Here is a 22,214-nt window from a genome sequence, read left to right on the forward strand (position 1 = left end):
TCAGATACAGATAAGACAAACTATGAAGCCATAAAAGACTGTGAAACTAGTTCTGGCATTCTGTACTCCTGACACAGACCGGAGTTAATGTTTCTGAAAGATATTATGAAAGCATATTTTCTCTCAGTTGTGCAAATATAATGGCACACATATGGACAAATAACATATTAATTTAGTGTTCTAATTGTAAATAGCACAGTGGGTAGGGTGTTTGCCTTGCAGACGGCCAACCCTGGTTCAATTCCTCCATCCCTCTAGGAGAGCTGGGCAAGCAATCGAGAGTATCCTGCCTGCACTGCAGAGCCTGGCAAGCTATCCGTGGTGTATTCGATATGCCAAAAACAGTAACAACAACTCTCACAATGGTGCCCACTCAAGCAAATCAATGAACAATGGGACAGCAGTGTTACAGTGCTACAATTGTAAATAGCATCAATTGAATAATAAGGAGCTGGATATCTGTGAACATAGAAGTTGAATACTTTGGTTACATTTTGGCAATTTCATTACATTAGGATTTTCTAAAATATATTAAATATATTAAAATATAAATATATTAAAGCTAGTTATCTCTTTATAAGAAATTACTATGCAAAAAAGGCTAATGCAATTATGAAGATTGCATTGTCTCTCTACCATCTAAAAAACAATACATTCAATATATGCTGATGACTAGATAGAAAAACTGTGCTGTAAGTGCTCAATACTGCTCCATGAGGAACAGAATCAAGAGGACAGGACAAAAACTGTCTCCCACTTGTAGTGATCAGACAGGAAGAGTAGTCTTTTTCCATTTTTGAATACTTTTGTGTTCTCTTAGACCTATATAGAGAACAGAAAGCTACTTTACCAAGCCCAGAAATTTGCATTCTACTTCGCATTCATCTGGAAACACCTTTCAGACACATCTAAAGTTAAATGTAGCCAAGTATCAAAACATTTTGTAATCCACAGAAGTTGACATAGGAAATTAAACAGACAAATCCTAGCCATAATAAACAATGTGATTTTATTAACATGAAAGTGCTTTCTTCACAAAGCTTATGAATACAGCATACACTAAAAATTAACGTAATTGAGTTATACCCTATGTGCTCATTTGCAAATGTACACCACAATTTTATGGTATATTGAATACAAATAACAAAGTTCTTAAAAATTGTTCCTCGTTAAATCTACTTTTGAACACATAGTATGGACCTCTGAGCTAGGCCTCTACTTTCACCCAGTCAAATCGATTGGCATTGCTGCTTGCATACATGCAGTAACACACACACATACTCACATACATATTGTATTGAAGTGCTTTATGAAAAGTAAGATATAAATTCATTTATTTCAATATTTCTTTTCTATGTATTCATTCAAATATCAAGGCAGGGTAAACTTTCTGTCTTGTAGATTTCAATGGGAGGTAAACATGGTATCATGTCCCATGAAACTGACTCCTGACTCTGTGCTCAAGGATCATTCCTGGCAGGACTCAGGGGACTATATAGCATGCTGGGGTTCAAACCCATGCTGGCCTCATGCAAGAAAAGTGCCTTACCCACTGTCTGTTTCTCCAGTCCTAATACCTATCACTTTAAAGGGATGTAATTTAGTGGATTGTGTGTGTACATGAAAGCGTATTATTATATGTTACAAAACTTTTCTATGATCAACCATATGGTGTACTCCAGTATACAAATATGGGGCATAATCTGAAATGGGAAATCAGAGGAAACTTAAAAAATGGTTTTGTGCAAAAATAAATTTTATTCCTTTTTAGAATGTTGTTTTCTTTACTCTTGTGTTCCTCAGATTCCCTTTAGGGTTGATTTGCAGAGTTATAATTTCCTCAGAGGATTCTAGGCCCTGGAAACCTTAGGGAGACATGCATAAATTCAATAGATTAGGATAAATTGATGCTACTGAGTAGCAGTGAAATTCTGATGACATAGATCACTATTTTGTGCTTCTTCTCATCTCTGGACCCTTGACTTCCTATTACCTTTCTGGTAAGGTTTCTTATGTTCACAGTTACCTGTAGCATGTGAACTAGTTCATCATTTCCAAGAAAAATTATCTGTCTTTGCTATTCATTAAGATGAATACTAGTACTCTAACCTTATAAGTAGTCCAGTGATATCTTTGAAAGTATGAACACGTTTCATGGTCTAAGCACAGAAATCAAGAAGTTTCTGTTTCTTATCATCAGGTAGAGAAAAAAAATTAAAGTTAGATAATTCCGCTTAACTCTGAGGTGACATATTTTACAGGTAAATTTTTGCCTTCCATGTTGGTATGAGTCAATTCTGGGCACAGCATGTAGGACGCTGAATTTGTAGATCAGCGACACTGCATGGGGCTGTGTGGGGGTCAAAGCTCACTGAGAGCCTGGAGGAGACTCACTGTTCTTTGATGTAATCTATCAGTTGTCTCTTGGTTCTCCTCAAGGCCTCCTCCGTTGCCTTTTTGCTCCATTTCTGTTCTTCCATTATTGCCGCTAAGGTATCATAGGCTACATGAGGAATAAAGGACTTCAATATTATCAACAAGTATGCATTAAACACTGTTACAATGACTAATTTTTCATGATCACAAAGCTTGTGGATTAATCTTTGTCTCTTCATTAAACAGGCAGGATTCAGGAAAAGAGAAGCAAACTCATAATAACAGCAAAATGACTTGGTTTCCAAGCAGGAGAAATAATCAATGTTCTGCAAATTTTATGGCAAAGAACAGGAATTAAATCCTATCCTACACTGCTCTATAAAATAAAATCATACCATTATAAAAAATGTAAAGATAATTTAAAGAAATTATTGTTTTCCATCAATGTCTATAGTTTTTTATTTCATATTATGAATTTAAGCAATAAGATATAAGCAAGGGTTGTAAGACGTGTGTGTTTAAGGCTACTCAGCTCAACTTTTGGTCACAGAGGATGTGTATAGGAGAGCATATTTAAGATGCTGGGAATATGTGTAGATGACATGGGAGAGGGCAGAACTTTTTATGTAAGTCATATTTTTAATTTAGAGATTAACAGTCATTCTGACTTCTGTTAAAATAGAGTAGGAATGACTTACTTAATATTACTGGAAGACAAATTTAGTTCCTGGAATGAAGGGAATTTGTAACAAAACCAACAAAATGTGTAGACATATAATATCATTGATACTAGTGGTGAGTGTTTTTAATAATAAATTTAATAATTGCTGCATAAATAGGGTCTATTTTTCTTCATGCTAATTGCTTTTAAAATTCTTTCTGTAATTTCTAATAATTAATCTACTATTCCATTCTCATTTACTTAACATTTTTTTTCCCCGTGGATGTATTTGTCATGAAATTGCTACTGAACAAATTAGAGTCATCAGTAAAACTAAAAAAAGCGTTAAATTTAGGGAAGTTATCTTAAACTCAAGAAACATCTCTGACGCTCAAAAGAAGTGAGAACAGGAGTAGCAACTCAGAAACACAGAAAGTATATGTAACAATTTAGTGATGGTGATTCTATCAGCAAGAAAACGATTCAGGAGAAAGATAGACAGAACTGATATATTCAAGAAAACGGTAGAAGAAAGACTATGACCAAATTTTATGTTTGGGAAAGAGAAAAAAGAAAAAAAATAGTATTGATTTATCAAATAAAAATTCCAAAGACCGGGGTTGGAGCAATAGCACAGCGGGTAGAGTGTTTGCCTTGCACGCGACCCGGGTTCGATTCCCAGCATCCCTTATGGTCCCCTGAGCACCGCCAGGAGTAATTCCTGAGTGCAGAGCCAGGAGTAACCCCTGTGCACTGCTAGTTGTGACCAAAAAAGCAAAAAGCAAAAAAAAAAAATTCCAGAAGACCTTTGCAACATTTGTGAGTTAAGGCAACAAAAGAGAACAAGGAAACAGTTGACTTATATAACATGATATACTATAGCATAAATTGCCTGGTAACCAGGAATTTGCACAAAATTAAAGTAAGTATGGTACGTGTATATTTCTTTGCACTGTGCCTCTATAGAAGAATTATAGTATTTTATCTATGTTTTGTCTTCTATATAGAAAAATACACATTATTTATTCCCCTAGTGTAATGTGCCTACTTTTTGGAAATATAGACACAAAAACATTTCCAAATATGGAAGACTTTTTTTTTTCATTTAACCCTACTGTCCATTTCATATAACAAGATCTATTCTGCAATCTGTAGGAATTCTAATTTTTTAGACTATACTTCCATTATGAAAAGTTTTATTTTGGGAGCTGGAGCAATAGCACAATCTGTAAGGCATTTGCCTTGCACGCGGCAGACCCGGGTTCGATTCCCCGAATCACATATGGTCCCCCACACACACTCCAGCACCGCCAGGAGTAAATCATGAGTGTGTGAGCCAGGAGTAACCTCTGTGCATCGCCGGGTATGACCCAAAAAGAAAAAAAAAAAGTTTTATTTTCAGCATTCTAGATCATATTATCTAAAATGTTAACTGTGATTTTACTATAAATTTTTAATCCTTTTATTAAATAATTAATAAATTATTATTTGTAAATAAAAATATCTCTGAAATCTATGCTGTTTTATGTGCTTCTTTAATATGATCATGACTGAGCAAAAATTATGCAGCATAACCAAAATTTGAAATAAAAGGAATTTTAGTATCATTATTAACTTGTAAATTTTGCATATAACAGAAAAGAAAGTCTATGTATTTGGGATTAAATATGCTATTTTTCTTATCTAGAACAAAATTGATTTTAAATTATATTGTACAATAGATTTTCTCTTTTATTTTTTTATTAATATTTTTATTGAATCACCATGTGGAAAATTACAAAGCTTTCAGCTTAAGTCTCAGTTTTAAAATGCTCAAACAACCATCCCTTCACCAGTGCACATATTCCAACACCAAAAACACCCCAGTATACTTCCCACCCACCAGCCTGCCCAGCCCCCAAGCCCCCCCAACCCCGCCTGTGTAACTGATAAATTTTACTTTACTTTCTCATTACTTTGGTTACATTAGGTATTTCAACAAAAAACTAACTATTTTTGTTTGGAGTTTTCCCCCTAGAATCAGGATGAAGAGATATGAAGTTTTGGATTTCTGTATTTTAATAACTAAGTCCAGGGAAATTTCTGGCAGAAACTGGATCATTGTAAGCTTGTACCTCTCATTAGTGCTCCTCATAAGCTGGCGGTCACCATGCCCTCCCCACCTCCCCTGCAAGGAAAAGGTGAGAGAAAAAAACCTTTCTCCTCCTGGGCAGGCATGGGGCTGCCCCTTAGTTCACAGTCGAAAGACATTTCTGCAAGAAGCTACCGGTACCAAAAGAAGTTTAGCTGGCCTCTGGAATCATGCTCATGCAGCTGCGGAGAGGCTGAACACGTGTGGCAACAGGGTCACATCTCGGTGGCAATGTACAATAGATTTTAGTACTTTCACAGAATCAGACTAAAATGGCGATTTTCAATTTGTAGATAATGCCTACTTATACTGAATGCTCCCAGTCCTTCAAACCCACAAATATGCTGCTTTCTTTTGTACACCAATATCCAATTGTTCATCACCTCTTAAATAATGAAATTTCTAAAACCTTTTATATTAGAAAAGACCAGACTTATTGTACAGTGCCTAGTGCATTTGCTTGCATATGGCTGACCCAGGTGTCATCCCTGGCACCCAACATAATTTTCTGGACCTTGCCAGGTATGATCCCTGAACATAAAGCTAGTATAAGCCCTGAGACAGTCAGATGGCCCCCAAACCTCACAAAGATTTTGTATTACTGACTGCAGTGTAGTTGTAGTGAATCATTTTATGCAGGTTTTAATGTGAACCAGTATTAAAGCATGCACTTTCTAAATATATCATGCCATGATCTAATAAAATTTATTACAAGAAACAGGGGCTGAGAAATGTCAGCTTCCTTCCTGTGTGCTGATACCAAAGAAAGATTTAAGAATATTTGTTATCTTTCTATTGGTAAATATACGTGGCGAGTATACTGTTTACATATTTTATGTGTCATGATATTACTATCATTCATATTATTTTGCTTTGGGTTTATTTTGTTGATATCTTAGTTGTCTCAAGGGTTTCTCTTACTAAGATATGGTTTGCTTTCATTGTTGTTCTGGGACCATGACGTACTCAGAAACATCCGGGCTTCCATGCAGGTCTGATAATTATCTCTTCTATTTCTTAAAATAAATGTTTTAGTCCTAATTTTTACTGCAGTATTAGTGGAATTTCAAGATTTACACTGATCAAAGAACTCAAGATATAGCTAAATTAAGGCTAAGTAATTTCTATCATGCAGGAAAGCTCTTCTAACAACCATATCCAGAACGCCTCACGTTCCCGTAATGCCAGTCATAAATACTTCTGATGTGGAAATCTCCACTTTCTTCCTCATTGGGATTCCAGGGATGGAGCATGCTCACCTTTGGATTTCCTTCCCAATTTGCTTCATGTACCTCATTGCCATCCTGGGGAACTGCACCATTCTTTTCTTCATAAAAACAGAGACCACGCTGCATGAACCTATGTATTATTTCCTCTCCCTGCTGGCCTTCTCTGACCTGGGACTGTCCCTCTCCTCCCTTCCAACCATGCTGAGAATCTTCTTGTTCAATGCCACTGGCATTTCTGCTGATGCCTGCTTTGCTCAAGAGTTTTTCATTCATGGATTCACAACAATGGAGTCATCAGTTCTTCTTATCATGTCTGTGGATCGTTTTATAGCCATCTACAATCCTCTGAGATATACTTCCATCCTGACCACTGGTAGAGTCGTTAAAATCTGCCTTATATTCACAATTAAAGGTATCTTATTAGTTTTCCCTTTCCCTTTCATTCTGAAGAGGCTGAAATACTGTAAGAGAAGTCTGCTGTCCCACTCCTACTGCCTCCACCAGGATGTCATGAAGCTGGCCTGTTCTGACAACAGGGTCAATATCATCTATGGAATGTGTGTGGCGCTAACAGTTACTTTAGATTTGTGCTTAATTTCTCTCTCTTACATGTTCATTCTGAAAATTGTTCTAGGAATTGCCTCACACAAGGGTCGCCTCAAGGTCTTCAACACTTGTATTTCCCACATTTGTGCTGTACTGATATTTTATGTGCCTGTAGTCGCTTTGGCAATTATTCACCGCTTTGCCAAAAATGTTTCTCCAGTTATTAAGGTATTACTAGCTGATATCTTCCTTCTGGTCCCCCCTTTAATGAATCCAATTGTGTACTCTGTGAAAAGTCAGCATATTAGAAATCTGATCCTTGCAAAATTATGTGATAAACAAGTTTGATGGGAAAATTCAGGTTTAATGGATGTCCATGTCATGTGGCAATTTCTGAACAAATGTCGAGAACTTAGTTTGACAATAAAGGGTCAGATAAAATGCAACAGTGTGTTTCATATACTCTGAAAATTCATGAAAATTTATTAATTTAAATAAGGAAACAATATTCTAAGATAGATGCTTAGTTTTGAGCTTCAAATTGATTTAAGTACTTATAACTTTGTTTCTTACTTCCTTTATCTTTTTTACATCTTTACACAGTCTATCGACACCAACTTGAATAGCAAATCCTGAACATATTTAGATAATTTCAATGTACTTTATATGTAAAGCATTCATTTTGGAACAAAAATTCATGAGTCTAGTAATTCAGGAAATGCAAACAGAGGCTAAACATGCAATTTCACACACATCCTTTGTGCACATATATGAGTTTTACATTTCAAGTAAACTGAAAAACTTGTTCTCTAATATTATGAAGTATAATTGTGAGAAGTAACCTCACATAATCTCAATAACTGAAATTAAATGAAAACATAGTTGCATAAAATATTGCATTCATTTGTTAATTTCATGTGTCTGCAATAAATTTTATAAATTATATTTATTAACTTTCATATTGAGGTTTACCTCACTCATTAAACTTACATTACATCTTTCACGACCACTATTATGGCCCTCACAGCAGTCTTATTATTTATTGTTTATATAAATTAATGCTATGGAAGAAAATTGAAGGTAGACATTATCTTTTATTTTCAGTAGGGGCTTTTAAGCTACCCAGAACATGCTAGTTATTTATTGTATACTTGTTAAAAAGCACCAACATTTTAGCCAATTTTGAATTTGTAAATTAAAAAGTACTATAATTTATTTTGAATATAAATACTACAATTATAAATACTAGAATGCTTAAACAAATACTAGAATTTCTTTAGAATGTGAAGACGTCTTCAGACCAGAGAGATAGTACAGGGGCTAAGGCACTGGACTTGAATGTTGCTGACACCATTTTGATCTCTTGAACCACATATGGTCCTCAGAGTACAACTAGGAGTAATCCCTGAGCACAGAGTCAGGATAAGTCTTGAGAACAGTTAAGGCTTACTTGGTTGACTTATTTATAAGGGTTCACAGAATATGAGAACCATGTATATGGGCCAAATACCAGTCAAAGAAAAAAGGTTGAAAAGAATGTGAAGATACCATTGAATTCTATTAGGCATAACAAAACCTTAATTAAGATTATTTCACAGTGATCATATATCTTCATGGAAATATTGTCATATACTGAATGGTATTGAAGAATACTAAAATATTTGAAATCTTTTTTGGCAGAACTCATACAAAATTTCTCCACTATATTAATTATTTACTCTATTCATGGAACCTGATATATATTTAACATATTTAAAATCTTGATACCCAGGGATATCACTAATAAAATTGGAATATTACATTCACTTTTCTACTTATGGATATCAAAATTCCTTCAAATTTTAATTATTATAAATAAAGTCATATTAAACATTATTATTGTGTTTGATTAAAAAATAAAATGAGTTATCTTGAAATGGGATTGTGTGGTCACTGTACATATGTGGTCTAGCCCAATATAATCCCCCAAAAGTGCATATGGTCCCTGGAGCATTGCTAGGTGTAACCCCTGAGCACAGAGTCAGGAGTACATCCTGAGTACTTCCATGACTGGTCAAAAAACAAACAAAAATTTCAGAAACAAGGTGGTAAAAGATGAGCAAACACAAAAAAGGACAAATAAAAAACTAGATATGTGTGTATATAAATGTGAACAATTCCATTAATACATTAATGTTTAAACAGAACAATTTAGGATAAGACAGTCTTAAGACGTTTAGATAATAGTTTAGATAATAGAGGAATCTATTCATAGAATGCTTCAAGAACTTTATTAATATTATAAAAGTGATCATGTGATAATGCTGAAAGACTGAATATTTTTACTCCCCAAACAGAAAGTAGGAAATGAATGTTGTCCAAACTGTACTGACTTTTGCTATAAATAAATATTTAGCTCACACTTATCAAAAGCCTAAGGAGCTGGAAGTGAGGGCAATTGACATGTAATTTTATCACATGATTGGAACTCTTGTAAGTGATGCCTGGGTGCTCCATTTTCCCTCCTTATACATAAAAATATGGTAAAGATCTTTTTCACTTAGAGGGGAGGAAGACCACACAGATGATACAGGGATTGTGCCATCACTAGACAGGACTGAGTACCTTACAAGTACTTGCCCTTACAAGTTTCCAGGGCTGTAAGGAATACATGGATGCTGCTTATAAGTTATCAAACTCATAGTATCCTGTTATAGTAGTCAAACAATGAGGTGATTGTAATGGAGGGTTTAATCAGGACAATATGCAAAAAGTAACACTTAAGATCTGTAACTTAGAAACAAGATATCCCAAACCTTCTAGGTTTACAGAAGTCAAGACTGTGCAAAGTTAGCACAAAGAAAGACTAAAGTGGGGGTGGAGGGATAGCACGGGGGTAGGGTGTTAGGCTTTCACGAGGCTGACCCGGGTTCGATTCCCAGCATCCCATCTGGTCCCTCGAGCACCACCAGGGGTAATTCCTGAGAGCATGAGCCAGGATTAACCCCTGTGCATCACCGGGTGTAACCTAAAAAGAAAAAAAAATGGCTAAAGTATCCAGGAATAAATCTGTATGCAAATGACTACTTGACATAGAACACGTATTCAAATCAAGCTATGTTGAAAAATAGAGCTTTAAGGAAATTTCCCTGGAAAACTTGGATTGTTATCATACAAGCAGTTGTGCTTTGATTTTGATCTTATACCATAAGCAATAAAATAACTCACAATGAATCATTAAGTTTTGTTTAAAGATAAAACTGCAAAATATCTGCATCTAACCTCATTTTACATTTTTAATAAATGTTTTAAAAATATAATAGCACTGTAGCACTGTTATCCTGTTGTTCATCGATTTGCTCGATCGGGCACCAGTAACATCTCCGTTGTGAGACTTGTTACTGTTCTTGGCATATTGAATACGCTACATGTAGCATGCCAGGCTCTGCTGTGCACGCGGGATATTCTCAGTAGCTTGCTGGGCTCTCTGATAGTGATAGAGGAATCGAACCGGGTTTGGCCTTGTGCAAGGTAAATGCCCTACCAGTTGTGCTAAAAATATAATAAAACATAAAAAACAAAATTGCCAATTGAACTTAACTAAGTTAAAAATTTGAACTTCAAAGGATGCTGCTATAAAAATGAAAAGGGAAATACAAAAACTGTATGGGAGAAAAATAAGCAGCTTACAAAAATTTATCAGTTTTGGACTGCAGCATTCTTAAATATTGTCAATTCAAGGACATAGCATTAATATTTGTATAAAATATTTGAAATGATCAGATATTTTAGTAGAAAGATATATTTTTTAATATTTATTTCTAGAGTATCATTTCTTACATTTACATGTTGTCTTAAGAAAGTGTGGAGGTCAATGTGGAGGTCTTGTCCTGCTCAGCAGGGAGAACCCTTCCTGGGGCTGAGAAGGGGATGCAGCTGAATAAACAGAAGCAAAGTCTCAAGGAGGGAGAAAAGGAGTTTATTCTAAGGCAGTTACAGTATTTACACCTCCCTGCTGGGAGGAGGTGGTATATTATGCATGCCTGGACCCTCAATAGAAATGCAGGGTGTGGCATTTAGCTAGTGATAAACAAATGGTGATAGGATAAGATCAGTAAGGTAAAATGGCTCCCTACAAGAAAGTTGCTAGAAACTTCATCCATGTAATAAGAAGGCATTTTAATAAAAAAATCATATTATAGTGAGAAGGTATACAAATATTACAGAAAAAGATAATTAACCATTATATATTTCAGGAAAATATAAACAAATAATGTAGTCATTTTGAAATTATTATTCAACTTAATTTGCATGACTAATACTGTTTTTGTTCTTATTTTCTAAGACTTAATATTAGTGTTAACAACAAACTGAAAATAAACTGTAAGTATCATAAGTGTCTTGTATCACTTGTATCACTTGTCATCCCTTTGCCCATTGATTTGCTTGAGCGGGTGCCAGTAATATCCCTATTCATCCCTGTCATGTGCTAATGTAGCCCAGTGATGTCTGCTTGCTCCAGGAACAAGAAGAACTGCAAACCGTTTGTTCAGGGTCTTGACGAAGAAGTCTATCTTGCAGGTGGGCGGCCATGGGTTCTTTTGACATCCATGGAATCTATTCGGTAACAGCTCTAGTCCAGTGGTCATCTCCAAATCACATTGTGTCTGGCCCATCTGATTTTCGACGCCTTGGCAAAGGAACCTGTGTCCCTGACTCTCAATTATCGACAGAGGCTGAAACTCCAGATTACTTCTCTCATTTGAGTGAAACATGATATTCTAAGCATAGCTCTTTTGATTCTCTTTCGGAGACCCAAATGGAGTTCTTATCCTGTTTCACAGGGTCAAGGTCTCTGAGACGTATGTTAGTGCATGAAGAACGATGGAATCGAAAAGATGTGCCTGGAGCCGGAGTTTCTTGGTCCTTTTAACAACTTCTTTGACACTCTTGAAGGCATTACACGCCACTCTCTTCCTCCTGAGCAGCTGAAGTGCCAGGTCATTCATCATGTTGAGTTCACATAACTGCTGCATTTGTAGATGTTGGTTTCATTGAGAGCAAATGAAATGTCAGGAACTAGTCCATTTCTCATGAACATTGTCTTCATGAGATTCAGCTGCAGTCCAACCTTTCCACACTCATTGTCGAAGTCAGCCAGCATTCGTGCTGCTTGGCTAATGTTTGGTGTTATAAAAACAATGTCATCAGCGAAGTGGAGGTGGTGTAGTTGCCAACTATCTTCACTCCCATTCCTTCTCATTCTGGTCGAATGACATTCTTGACTGTGGCACTAAAGAGTTTTTCATGAAAGGATATTGCCCTAAGAAATATGAAGTGGAGCAAGGAAAGCATGTTTAACAAATTGTGCTGGCAAAACTGGACAGCTACATGCAAAAAAATGGGCTTAGACCTCGACCTATCGCCATGCACAAAAGTCAGATCAAAATGGATTAAAGAGTGAAGGGACTCTCCTTCACTGCTGGTGGCAATGCCAACTGGTTCAGCCCTTTTGGAAAACAATACAGACAATTCTCAAAAAATTAGTAATTGAGCTTCCATTTGACCCAGCAATACCACTCCTGGGAATATATCCAGAGAGGCAAAAAGGTATAGTAGAGATGACATCTGCATTTCTACGTTCATTGCAGCACTGTTAACAATAGCCACAACCTGGAAAAATCCAGAGTGCCCAAAAAACAGATGACTGGTTAAAGAAATTCTGGTACATCTACACAATGGAATATATGTAGCTATCAGAAAACATGAAGTCATGAAATTTGCATATAAGTGGATCAACATGGAAAGTATCATGCTGAGTGAAATGAATCAGAAAGAGAGACAAACATAGAAAGATTGCACTCATATGTGGAATATAAAGTAGCTGAGAGGTAAAAGCTTGCAATGATGCAATTTCTGACAGATATTTCTCTGGACTTAGTTACTAAAATACAGAAATCCAAAACCGTGCAGCCACTAGTGTGGCCATTCGACCTCATATCTCTTCACCTCTTCATTCTCAGCAATGGAAAACAAATTAATCAAATGCTTCCTTTTCAGCAGGTCCGGCTTTAGGGGGGAGAAACTCCAAACAAAAATAGGGAGTTTTGTGTTGAAATATTGAATGTCATCAAAGTAAAGTGAAAGTAAAGTGAAATTTATCAGTTACACAGGCGGGGCGGGGGGCTGGGGAGGTGGGGGGGAGGTATACTGTGATTCTTGGTGGTGGAATATGTGCACTGGTGTAGGGATGGGTGTTCGAGCATTGTATAACTGAGACTTAAACCTGAAAACTTTGTAACTTTCCACATGGTGATTCAATAAAAGAATAAATTAATTTAAAAAAAGAAATGGTATTGCCCTACTGAACCCCTCTCTTTACATCAATGATCACTTCCCTGTAGAATGGTGAGATCCTGGTCGTGAATTTGTAATACAGCTCACAAAGGATCCTGATGTACTGAGTTTGATTGCCCTGTTTGGCTAGGACTTCAGTGACCACTTTAGTCTCAGCATAATCAAAGGCCTAATTTAAATCAACTAACGTTAGACAGAGCGGCATCTTGAACTTGCAAAACATCAATGAGCTTGATCACCCGTGTGGATATGGTCGATCATGCTGAATCCTTTTTGAAACCCAGCTTGCTCACTTGGTTGTTCTTCATCTAGTAATCTGCCAATGCTATTCAGGATGACTCGAGTGAATAACTTGTAGATGACAGACAACAGGCAGATTGGACGATAGTTGCCGATGTTGTGAATGTCTCCCTTCTTGTATAATAGGATGGTCCTGCTGGTTTTCTGTTGGGACGGAACCTTGCATTTAGACAGGTAGCATGTGAAGAGCAGAGCCAGTGTATTTACAAGTACCAGTGGCAGATTCTTCAGGTGCTCGGGTTTGACCTTGTCTGGACTGGGTGATGTATGCTTTGTTACCAATGAAATGGTGTGTCGGATTTCAGTAGGGAGAACCCTGGGAATGACATATCCATCCTGCAGAATTTGGAATGTGGCAGGTGGATGTGACTATTGAAGAGATTGAGTAGAAGTCGTGGATAAGCTTCTCCATTGTCCTTCTGGAAGCTGTGATAGATCCATCAGGACATCGGAGGGCAATCACCTTGGTCTTATTGTTGGCTAAGAACAGGAGGATGCTGCAAATACTTTGCCTGACTTCTGCCGCATCCGTCAACGCTGCTGATCTTCTCTCTTTGAGGTCTTCCTTTATTGCTTCTCTGCACAGCTTTGTGAGCTTGGACATTAGCTTGTGATTGGCTGAGGCTATGCCAAACCACGTTGGCAAATGAGCTGGAGTTTCCAAAGACAGGCATCTTTTTGTGGCTTTCTCTCTCTCTCTCTCTCTCTCGGCATTCCTTGAACAATTGTGGAGGTGCTGAACCAGTCAATCTTATTCCTCGTTGATATTGTCAACGAAGATATCTGCCATATTGCCGCAATAGTGCCAAAGAGCTCCCAGTTGATGCTCTTAAATAATTTTTAATAGCTATGTCACAATTCACATGTATTTAAGCAGAAACACACATAAAACAGGTTATGAAGTTGTTAACTGAAATCTAATTATATTTTAATGTTTGTATTTAGAAAGAATTGATATACATCTTATGTTAGTTTTAGGCATATAATACACTTAATTTATTGTATAATGATCATGAGAATACTAGTTAACATTAATTATCGTAGGTAGTTGGAATAAAACTTTTCATATGCCAGTTTAATAAATGGCAATGATACAACAGACCACAAATTTTCATTGTTATACACGTGTCTTCTACTTGGTTAATTTATTCCTTTTGTACATCATTAACTACTGATGCCATTACAGAATATAATTATTTGAATTATCATTTCAGCTCTTTTTTAAGTTTTTATTTATTTTTTTATTTTAAAGGATCACTGTGAGATACAGTTACAGGCTCAGAGACTATCATGATTGCATTTTAGTCAAACAATGTTCTAGTATCCATCCCTCTACCCGTTCCCATTCTCCACCACGAATGTTCCCAGAATCCCTCCCCACACCCACAACCACACCCCTTTCCACCCCCTGCCTCTGTGGCACATTCTCTCTTACTCTCTCTATTTTGGGGGGTTAGGGTTTTGAGCTCTTAAAAATATGTAAACTTTCTTTCCTTTAACAGCAAAAATAAGAACTGTAGCTTACTTTTATTCCTTAACTATGATCATCTTACCTCTTAGCCAAAAAAATTTTCCTGATTACTTAAAGTATATTGTATGTGGGTATAATGAAAATAGGGAAAACTAACATCTAAACTAAAAGGGGTATGGTGCTGCCTACAGGTCAGGCTGTACTTGTGGGGCGAGTGCATCAGCAGCCTGATGGTGCCTTCAGGTTCCTGATACCCCAAAATTGCCACTGTGCCTTTGGCCAGAGCCCAACAACTTGGGACCAAGTTTACCAAGAAACTAATGCGCCACAAGTTAGGTTTGTGGGAGCCACACCTATAAACTACCTCTGGCTCAGCTATACAAGCTCATAGCTTTCTCAGAGTTGGGATCCACTACCTCCTCCCACTTCCCTATACACATTGAAGCACTGGCAGTCACCCCCATAAATCAACTCCAGCTCCACTCTGTAAGCTCTACTACTGGCCTTGCTTCAGAGACCCCTAAATAAATCTTGAAAGAGATCAAAAGCCACAGTTAAACTCAGAGACCCATGCATGGTTGAACAGACTGAAGTAAATTGGAGGGGGCAGGTTGCCTTGTTACCACCCAAGCAGAGTCCCCTGTAGCCATTAGCTTCCACAGTCCAAAATCACTGGCATACCCCCAGCCTAACTCTACTGTCTCTAGGATGGATCTCACCAAGATCTGCCAAAAATTTTGTGATGTGAAACTGAGCGCACCAACAGCCCTGGCTCAGAGACATAGCAGTGAGTCCTGGAAGACATCACAGTTGCCAGAGATCTCTCCAGGCCCCATACCATGCCAATATCACCAGGCCACCCCAGATGGAGCAGGTGCAGCTTCCCCACCTACTACAGATGGAATCCCACTGATCAAGACATTCCACAAGCAAGGCCTTGGGTATGGGGGTTCTAGGACTAAATCTCCAGGAAGCATGGTGGCAAAGGACCTAGGTTATTCCCTCCCCGGGTCCCTGCGTGCCCAGAAGACTGGCTGTCATGCCCACAGTTTGCCTCTAGCTGCCGTCCTAGCGCACCAACAGTCTTGCCCAGAGACTCTCAATTTAATCCCAAAATGGATTAGTGCCATACAGAGATGTCTCTGGAACTCAACCATTTACAATCTAGGAATTTACATATAAAATCATGGCCACACAAGTTCTCATGATACTCAAAATAAGCAATGGAAAATAAATTATCTAGCATCTGCCACTGGCAAGTAGGCTTGAATGGTGGTGGGAAAATTGGAGGAAAACATAATACCCCAAATTTGTGAGAGAGTGTTGGGGAGATTGTCTGCCATAGAGGCAGGGTAAGGACTGGGATGTGGGGTGGGGGATACTGGGGACATTGGTGATGGAGAGTGTGCACTGGTGGAGGGATGAGTGTTCCATCATATGGCTGAATCTCAAACATGAAGGCATTACAACTCTATCTCATGGTAATACAATCAAATTAAAAAGTAATGTGGAGTTCATGCCCAATTAAATCAGCTTAATCATTGGCTGAACAAATACCAGTAGCACTGTAGCACTGTCCTCCCATTATCCAGCGATTTGCTAGAGCAGGCACCAGTAATTCCTAAATTATTAAAAAAGTCAAAAAAGAGAAAATAGGGAAAAATTTATGGTTATATAAGAATTATTAATCCTAAAAGTACCTTGTCTTGACATTTACATTAAAGTTCACAGAAATGTGATTCCCATAATTTAACTATTTGATAATTAGTGGTATTTATTTTATTCATTTCAGAATATTCACTATTCTATTACAAATTTGCTAAATTATAGATGAAAAACTCAAGGACATTTCACTGAGTGTATGTTGCAAACAATACTTACTTTATTTTATCTTCTTTTCAAATATTTACAATTTCTCTCTCTCCAAGTTATCTATTTCTTTCTCATATTATACTGTTTCCCAAATTATTTATCACAGACACAAAGAACATCCTTCTTGAATTACTTTTTGAATAATTAATATCTATATAATATCCATCCTGTTATCACTGAACCTAATATTAATCATAATTCCTACTGTTCCTTTGGAAATTTGTAGTGATGCAAAAATATAGAAAGTTATTGACAAAGATTAATTATGTGAAATTTTTGCACATTCCATTCCACAAATTCTCTCAAAGTCTTCTCATTGACTACTTAACATCCTCACTTTAGACAATGACTTTCTTGTATAATCTAAATGAGAAAGACAAAAGTGCTGATTTGTATGGGTTCTTAATCTTCTTTAGGTTTAAAACATTACAGTTTGATGTGAGGCCCTTCAGACTAACTAATAACTATGTGTATGTGTAACTATGTGTAAGGGCCATGAGTGATGCGTTTCCAAGCATGATGTCCTGTCTCAATGACACTCAGTTCCACCCTACATCCTTGATTCTGGGAATTTCAGCACTGAACACCACGCATCTGGACTGGCATTCCCTTTTGGGTTCTGTACATGATACACTGTGGACAATTCATTATTCACTATTTACTTCAGGCTAAGAGCAGCCTATAGTGACCGATAGTTTACTTTCTGGCCATGTTGGCTACCACTGACTTGGGTCTACCCACAGCTATCATCTCTAACATGCCTGGGATCTTCTGAATCAACCACAGAATGATCTTCTTAGAAGCCTGCCTTACTCAGAAGTTTTTCATTCACAGATTGACCCTTATGGAATCAGCAGTCCTTGTGGCAATGGCTCATGACTGCTATGTGGCCATGTATAATCCACTTTGATACAGCACCATTCTCACCAGTAAGGTTGTTGCTCTAATTGGTCTTGATGTATCAGAGAGAGCATTTGTTTTTACCACTCTATTTGTATTTCTGATTTTGATGTTGCCTTTCTGTGGGAATCATGTCATTCCCCATACCTACTGTGAACACATGGTCTTGCTTGACTTTCTTGTGCTAGTAGCACTGCAGCACTGCTGTCCCATTGTTCATCGATTTGCTCAGGCAGGCACCAGTAATGTCTCCCTTATGAGACTTGTTGTTACTGTTTTTGGCATATTGAATGGGGCACGGGTAGCTTGCCAGGCTCTGCCTTGAGGGTGCAATACTCTCTGTATCTTGCCCGGCTCTTTGAGAGGTATGGAGGAATTGAACCCGGGTCAGCGGCATGCAAGGCAAACACCCTACCTGCTGTGCTATCGCTCCAGCCCCTTGTGCCAGTATCAAAATCAATATTATCTATGGCTTATGTGTGATTTGGAACCTAGTGTTTAACATCATAACCATTGTCATGTTCTATGTCAAAATACTACATGCTGTTTCCCGTATTCCTTTTAATGAAACCTGACCCAAGTCCCTTAGCATACGTGTGTGTGATCCTTGCCTTCTACATACCAGTCCTCTTTTCATTTATGACACACCATTTTGGCCGAAATGTCCCCCACTATATTCACATTCTCCTGGCTAATCGTTATGTTGTGCCATCAATGCTTAACTCTGTCATATATGGAGTCAGAACTAAAATCTATATACCATTATAAAGAAAATATTGTTGCAGAAGCAAATAGTAGAAAAGGTGGACATTAGTAATTAATGCAAATATATACTTGTATAAAACTCAAGTCAATAAAAGACTCATATCGAAAAATCTGAATTATTCAGACAGTTTTATAATTTTAAATTATTTAAGTTTTTATCTTCAAAATGAAGTAGCAAGGATGTTGTATTCCCAGTATAAAGGTAAGTATATAAAAGAAAATACAATATTATATATTAACATCACTGTTATATAGGTATAAATAGCATTCAAAAGTTGAAATATAAACAACTTATGTCTCATCCTAATAAATTAAAGTGTGCAAACAAATACATAATTTAACTTTGTATTTGCATACAAATGCATAATTTAACTTTGTTTTATTTTTTGTGGGGGAGAGTGCTGGGACCTATTCCTTGCTCTCCATCAGGCATCATTTCACGGCAGTTCTCAGGAGATTATATATGGTACCAAGTACTAAACATGATCAGTCTCATGGAAGCCACATAATCTACTGTATGTATTTTATCTCTGCCCAATAAGTACATCTTTTAGCAGGCAATTATATATGAAACTAAGAGCAAAAATATCAGATCTTTGTATCTATGTATGTATCAAAAATGTATCAAATAAAAAACATTATGAAACAACAGATGATTTGATTATTAATATATCCAGTCATGTGAGATCTTTTTAATATTTCAGCAACAACAATCGGTTCTTAGGTAACTCACACATATTAAAAAAATAAGTGACTTACTCATCATCAGACAACTATTATGTAATAAATATTTTAAATGAATGATTTAGTCAAAACAAATTCCTTAATCTTTTTACTATCATTTAATATAAACAGAAAGAGAAATTTAGATATCAGTATCTTACTATATTACTTAAAATACTATATAACTTTTTAAAACTATATAAAGCAGTGAGTATAATTGCTAACTTAGAAATGTGAATAAAATATGAGTAACCACTAACATAAAATGAATAAAATTATTTAAAAAATTAGAGTTCCTAAAATATGAGAATTCAGATAATATACATATAAGATCAATGTACCTAAAAAACAAAATATAGAAAGCATTTCCGGATACCATCTATACAGGTTTTAACTACCAGACTTAGAATTACTTGGGATCTAAAATATTCTTCTCTCTCAGGAGATTATCCCAAGGTTTCTCAGGGGACTTATGTCTTCTGCATAAAATGTCTGTCTTGAGTGACCCTGGATATGAAGGCCTGTGTGATGCTCTCAGAGGCAGAAGATTGTCTTTGAGCAGGTAGATAGATTGCATTTTTATATTATGAGCTTTCCAACAAGAAAAAAACAAATGTAGTAAAGCAAAGTGGACGTTGAGAAGAATTTCCTGAAGTAACATTAGGCAGTAACAGTTATAGATATATCATAGATAAAAGTGCACATCTTCCTTTATTTCAGCGACAGTGAGAAAGCCACCACCCAGGCACTGTTCAGTGTTCTTAACTGTGAATATGAGCAGAGGTGAGTATCAGAGTTCAGAATTATGAAAATCAAGGTGGTATACAGAACAAGTAAAATTGTTGTGATATCTTAGTTGTAAGTTTTGAACTCCGAATTCAAAAATTACTCTTGTTCATTTTTTCCTTCTCTGTATCACTGTATCACTGTCATCCCGTTGGCTTATCAATTTGCTCTAGTGGGCACCAGAAATGTCTCCATTGTGAGGCTTGTTGTTACTGTTTTTGGCATATCAAATATGCTAATGGTAGCTTGCCAGGATCTGCCGTGCAGGAGAGACACTCTCAGTAGATTGCCGGGCTCTCTGAGAGGGGCAGAGGAATCGAACCCGGGTTGGCCGAATGCAAAGCAAATGCTCTACCCACTGTGCTAACACTACAGCCATACTTTGCTTTCTCTTCATATTGCATAAATTTTTTCCTTAGTGTGTAATTTCAGTAAAGATATTTTTCTTAACTGTGCTTGAGGACAAGATTCTATAACAATGATAGCATTTCTCACATTTGAGGAATTAAAATAGGAGAATTTGAGTTCTAGAATTTCACTGTGTTTGAACAGAGTCAAATCTAACATTCTGGCCTAGGATTCAGAATAAAATTCATGTAATTTATGTATTTATTCAAGGGAAAGTCTTTCACAAATAGGTGCCAATGAAGGGATATGGGAAGTTTTATTATATGTTTTCTACTAAATGTACAAAATACACTTTTAATATCATGCATACTCGAAACAACTTCTCATCCAATTAGATAAATTTTAATTTTGACTGGATGGTAGGAATTTATATTGCATGCTTCATCATTAGGCTATTGATAAGCTGCTTTATTTTATTAATAAAATAAACAGTAACACCAAGTCTTACAATAGAATGCAAAATTGGCAGATTCTTATAATATTATTTTTATTACTAGGAATCCAAAATCAAGATATTTTTTGATGCATAGCATGCAACACATACTCTTTTATTAATTAAAATTAAAGAAGCAGGAAACAGAATGTTTTGGTACTATAATTATCTCAGTACTTTTAGGTAAATTTTAAAAAAATATTCATAGTGGTTGAAGATATAGTACTGTGGGAAGGGTGATTTCCTTGCACATGGCTAATCTGATTTTGATCCCTGGTGCCACATATATGGTTCCTTAAACATTTCTAGGAGTGGAACCTGAGTGCAAGCCAATAGTAAGCACTGAGTATAGCAGGGTCTGGCCCCAAACAAACAAACAAAATACATCGTTTGACTCTCCTAAATTCATGAAAGACTGGCAAAAATAAATCTGTGTTTGTCTAGGTTTAAAGGATGTGTTTTGGAATGCCAAATATATTTTCCTCATAACAAATGAATGGATTCTGAATAGATATAAAAAAAAAAACAGCACAAGGAGGGTTGGATTTGACATAGAATGGATGGCAATTAGCATTTTAAGTCTAGAAAGACCTAAATTACCATATAAATGACATGTCCTTCAAATAAAATTGCATCTTTATAATCTTTGAGAAGGAAGCAGGGGTAGGAAGGAGGTGCCGCTTCACCTCTAAGATGAACATCCCATTAATGACAGTGAGTATCAACAGCCCTCTACTGAGACTTTGGACACCAACCGTACCCAAGCACATAAAAATTAATGCAATAAAGTTTGTCAGCTTTAGAAATTAGATGTAGGATGTTTTTATGTTTGAATATGTCATCTATTTTTAACCCTAAATTAGAACTATTATGATGATGTCAGAATCAGAGATAAAAAGAACTGCCTTTTCCTCTGACCATTAAGAGGATTTTGATCAGAAAGCTTCAAAACTTTCTGAGATATTTCTGAGATCCTAAAGTACTCTCAGTTATTGAAATTTCCTCTTTGCTCTACTAATAATTTGATTTTACACTAAGAATTTGCTTATAAGATAGTATCCTCTGCATAATAGCAAATAGGGGTGGAGATGTTATTTTAGATAAAATAACAGGCCTCACTTTCTACATTTTATTTTATGTTTTTAATTAATTTTTGTTTGCTTTTTTTTTGGCTATACCATGCTCAGGGCTTACTCCTGGCTCTGTGCTCAAGGATCATTCCTGCCAGAGATGGGACCACATAATGTGTCTCCATCCAAGCTGGATTGGTTGCATGC

General features: G+C 36.5%; 1 protein-coding gene and 1 pseudogene across 1 annotated transcript; both read left to right on the forward strand.

The window, feature by feature from the left end:
- The first annotated feature begins 6,349 nt into the window (after nt 1–6,349).
- LOC101554254 (olfactory receptor 51A4-like) lies at nt 6,350–7,291 on the forward strand. Its single transcript, XM_004618236.1, has one exon. The coding sequence runs from the start codon at nt 6,350–6,352 to the stop codon at nt 7,289–7,291; it is 942 nt and encodes a 313-aa protein (XP_004618293.1).
- A 10,150-nt stretch (nt 7,292–17,441) lies between these two features.
- On the forward strand, nt 17,442–18,643 carry LOC101556744 (olfactory receptor 52E2-like; annotated as a pseudogene).
- Nucleotides 18,644–22,214: the final 3,571 nt, after the last annotated feature.

The sequence above is a fragment of the Sorex araneus genome, chromosome 6 (genome assembly GCF_027595985.1).
Source record: "Sorex araneus isolate mSorAra2 chromosome 6, mSorAra2.pri, whole genome shotgun sequence".
NCBI lineage: Eukaryota > Metazoa > Chordata > Mammalia > Eulipotyphla > Soricidae > Sorex > Sorex araneus.

Bases quoted from the DNA above. Each gene is read 5' to 3' on its own strand.
- LOC101554254 (XM_004618236.1), top strand. From the start codon at position 6,350: ATGCCAGTCATAAATACTTCTGATGTGGAAATCTCCACTTTCTTCCTC.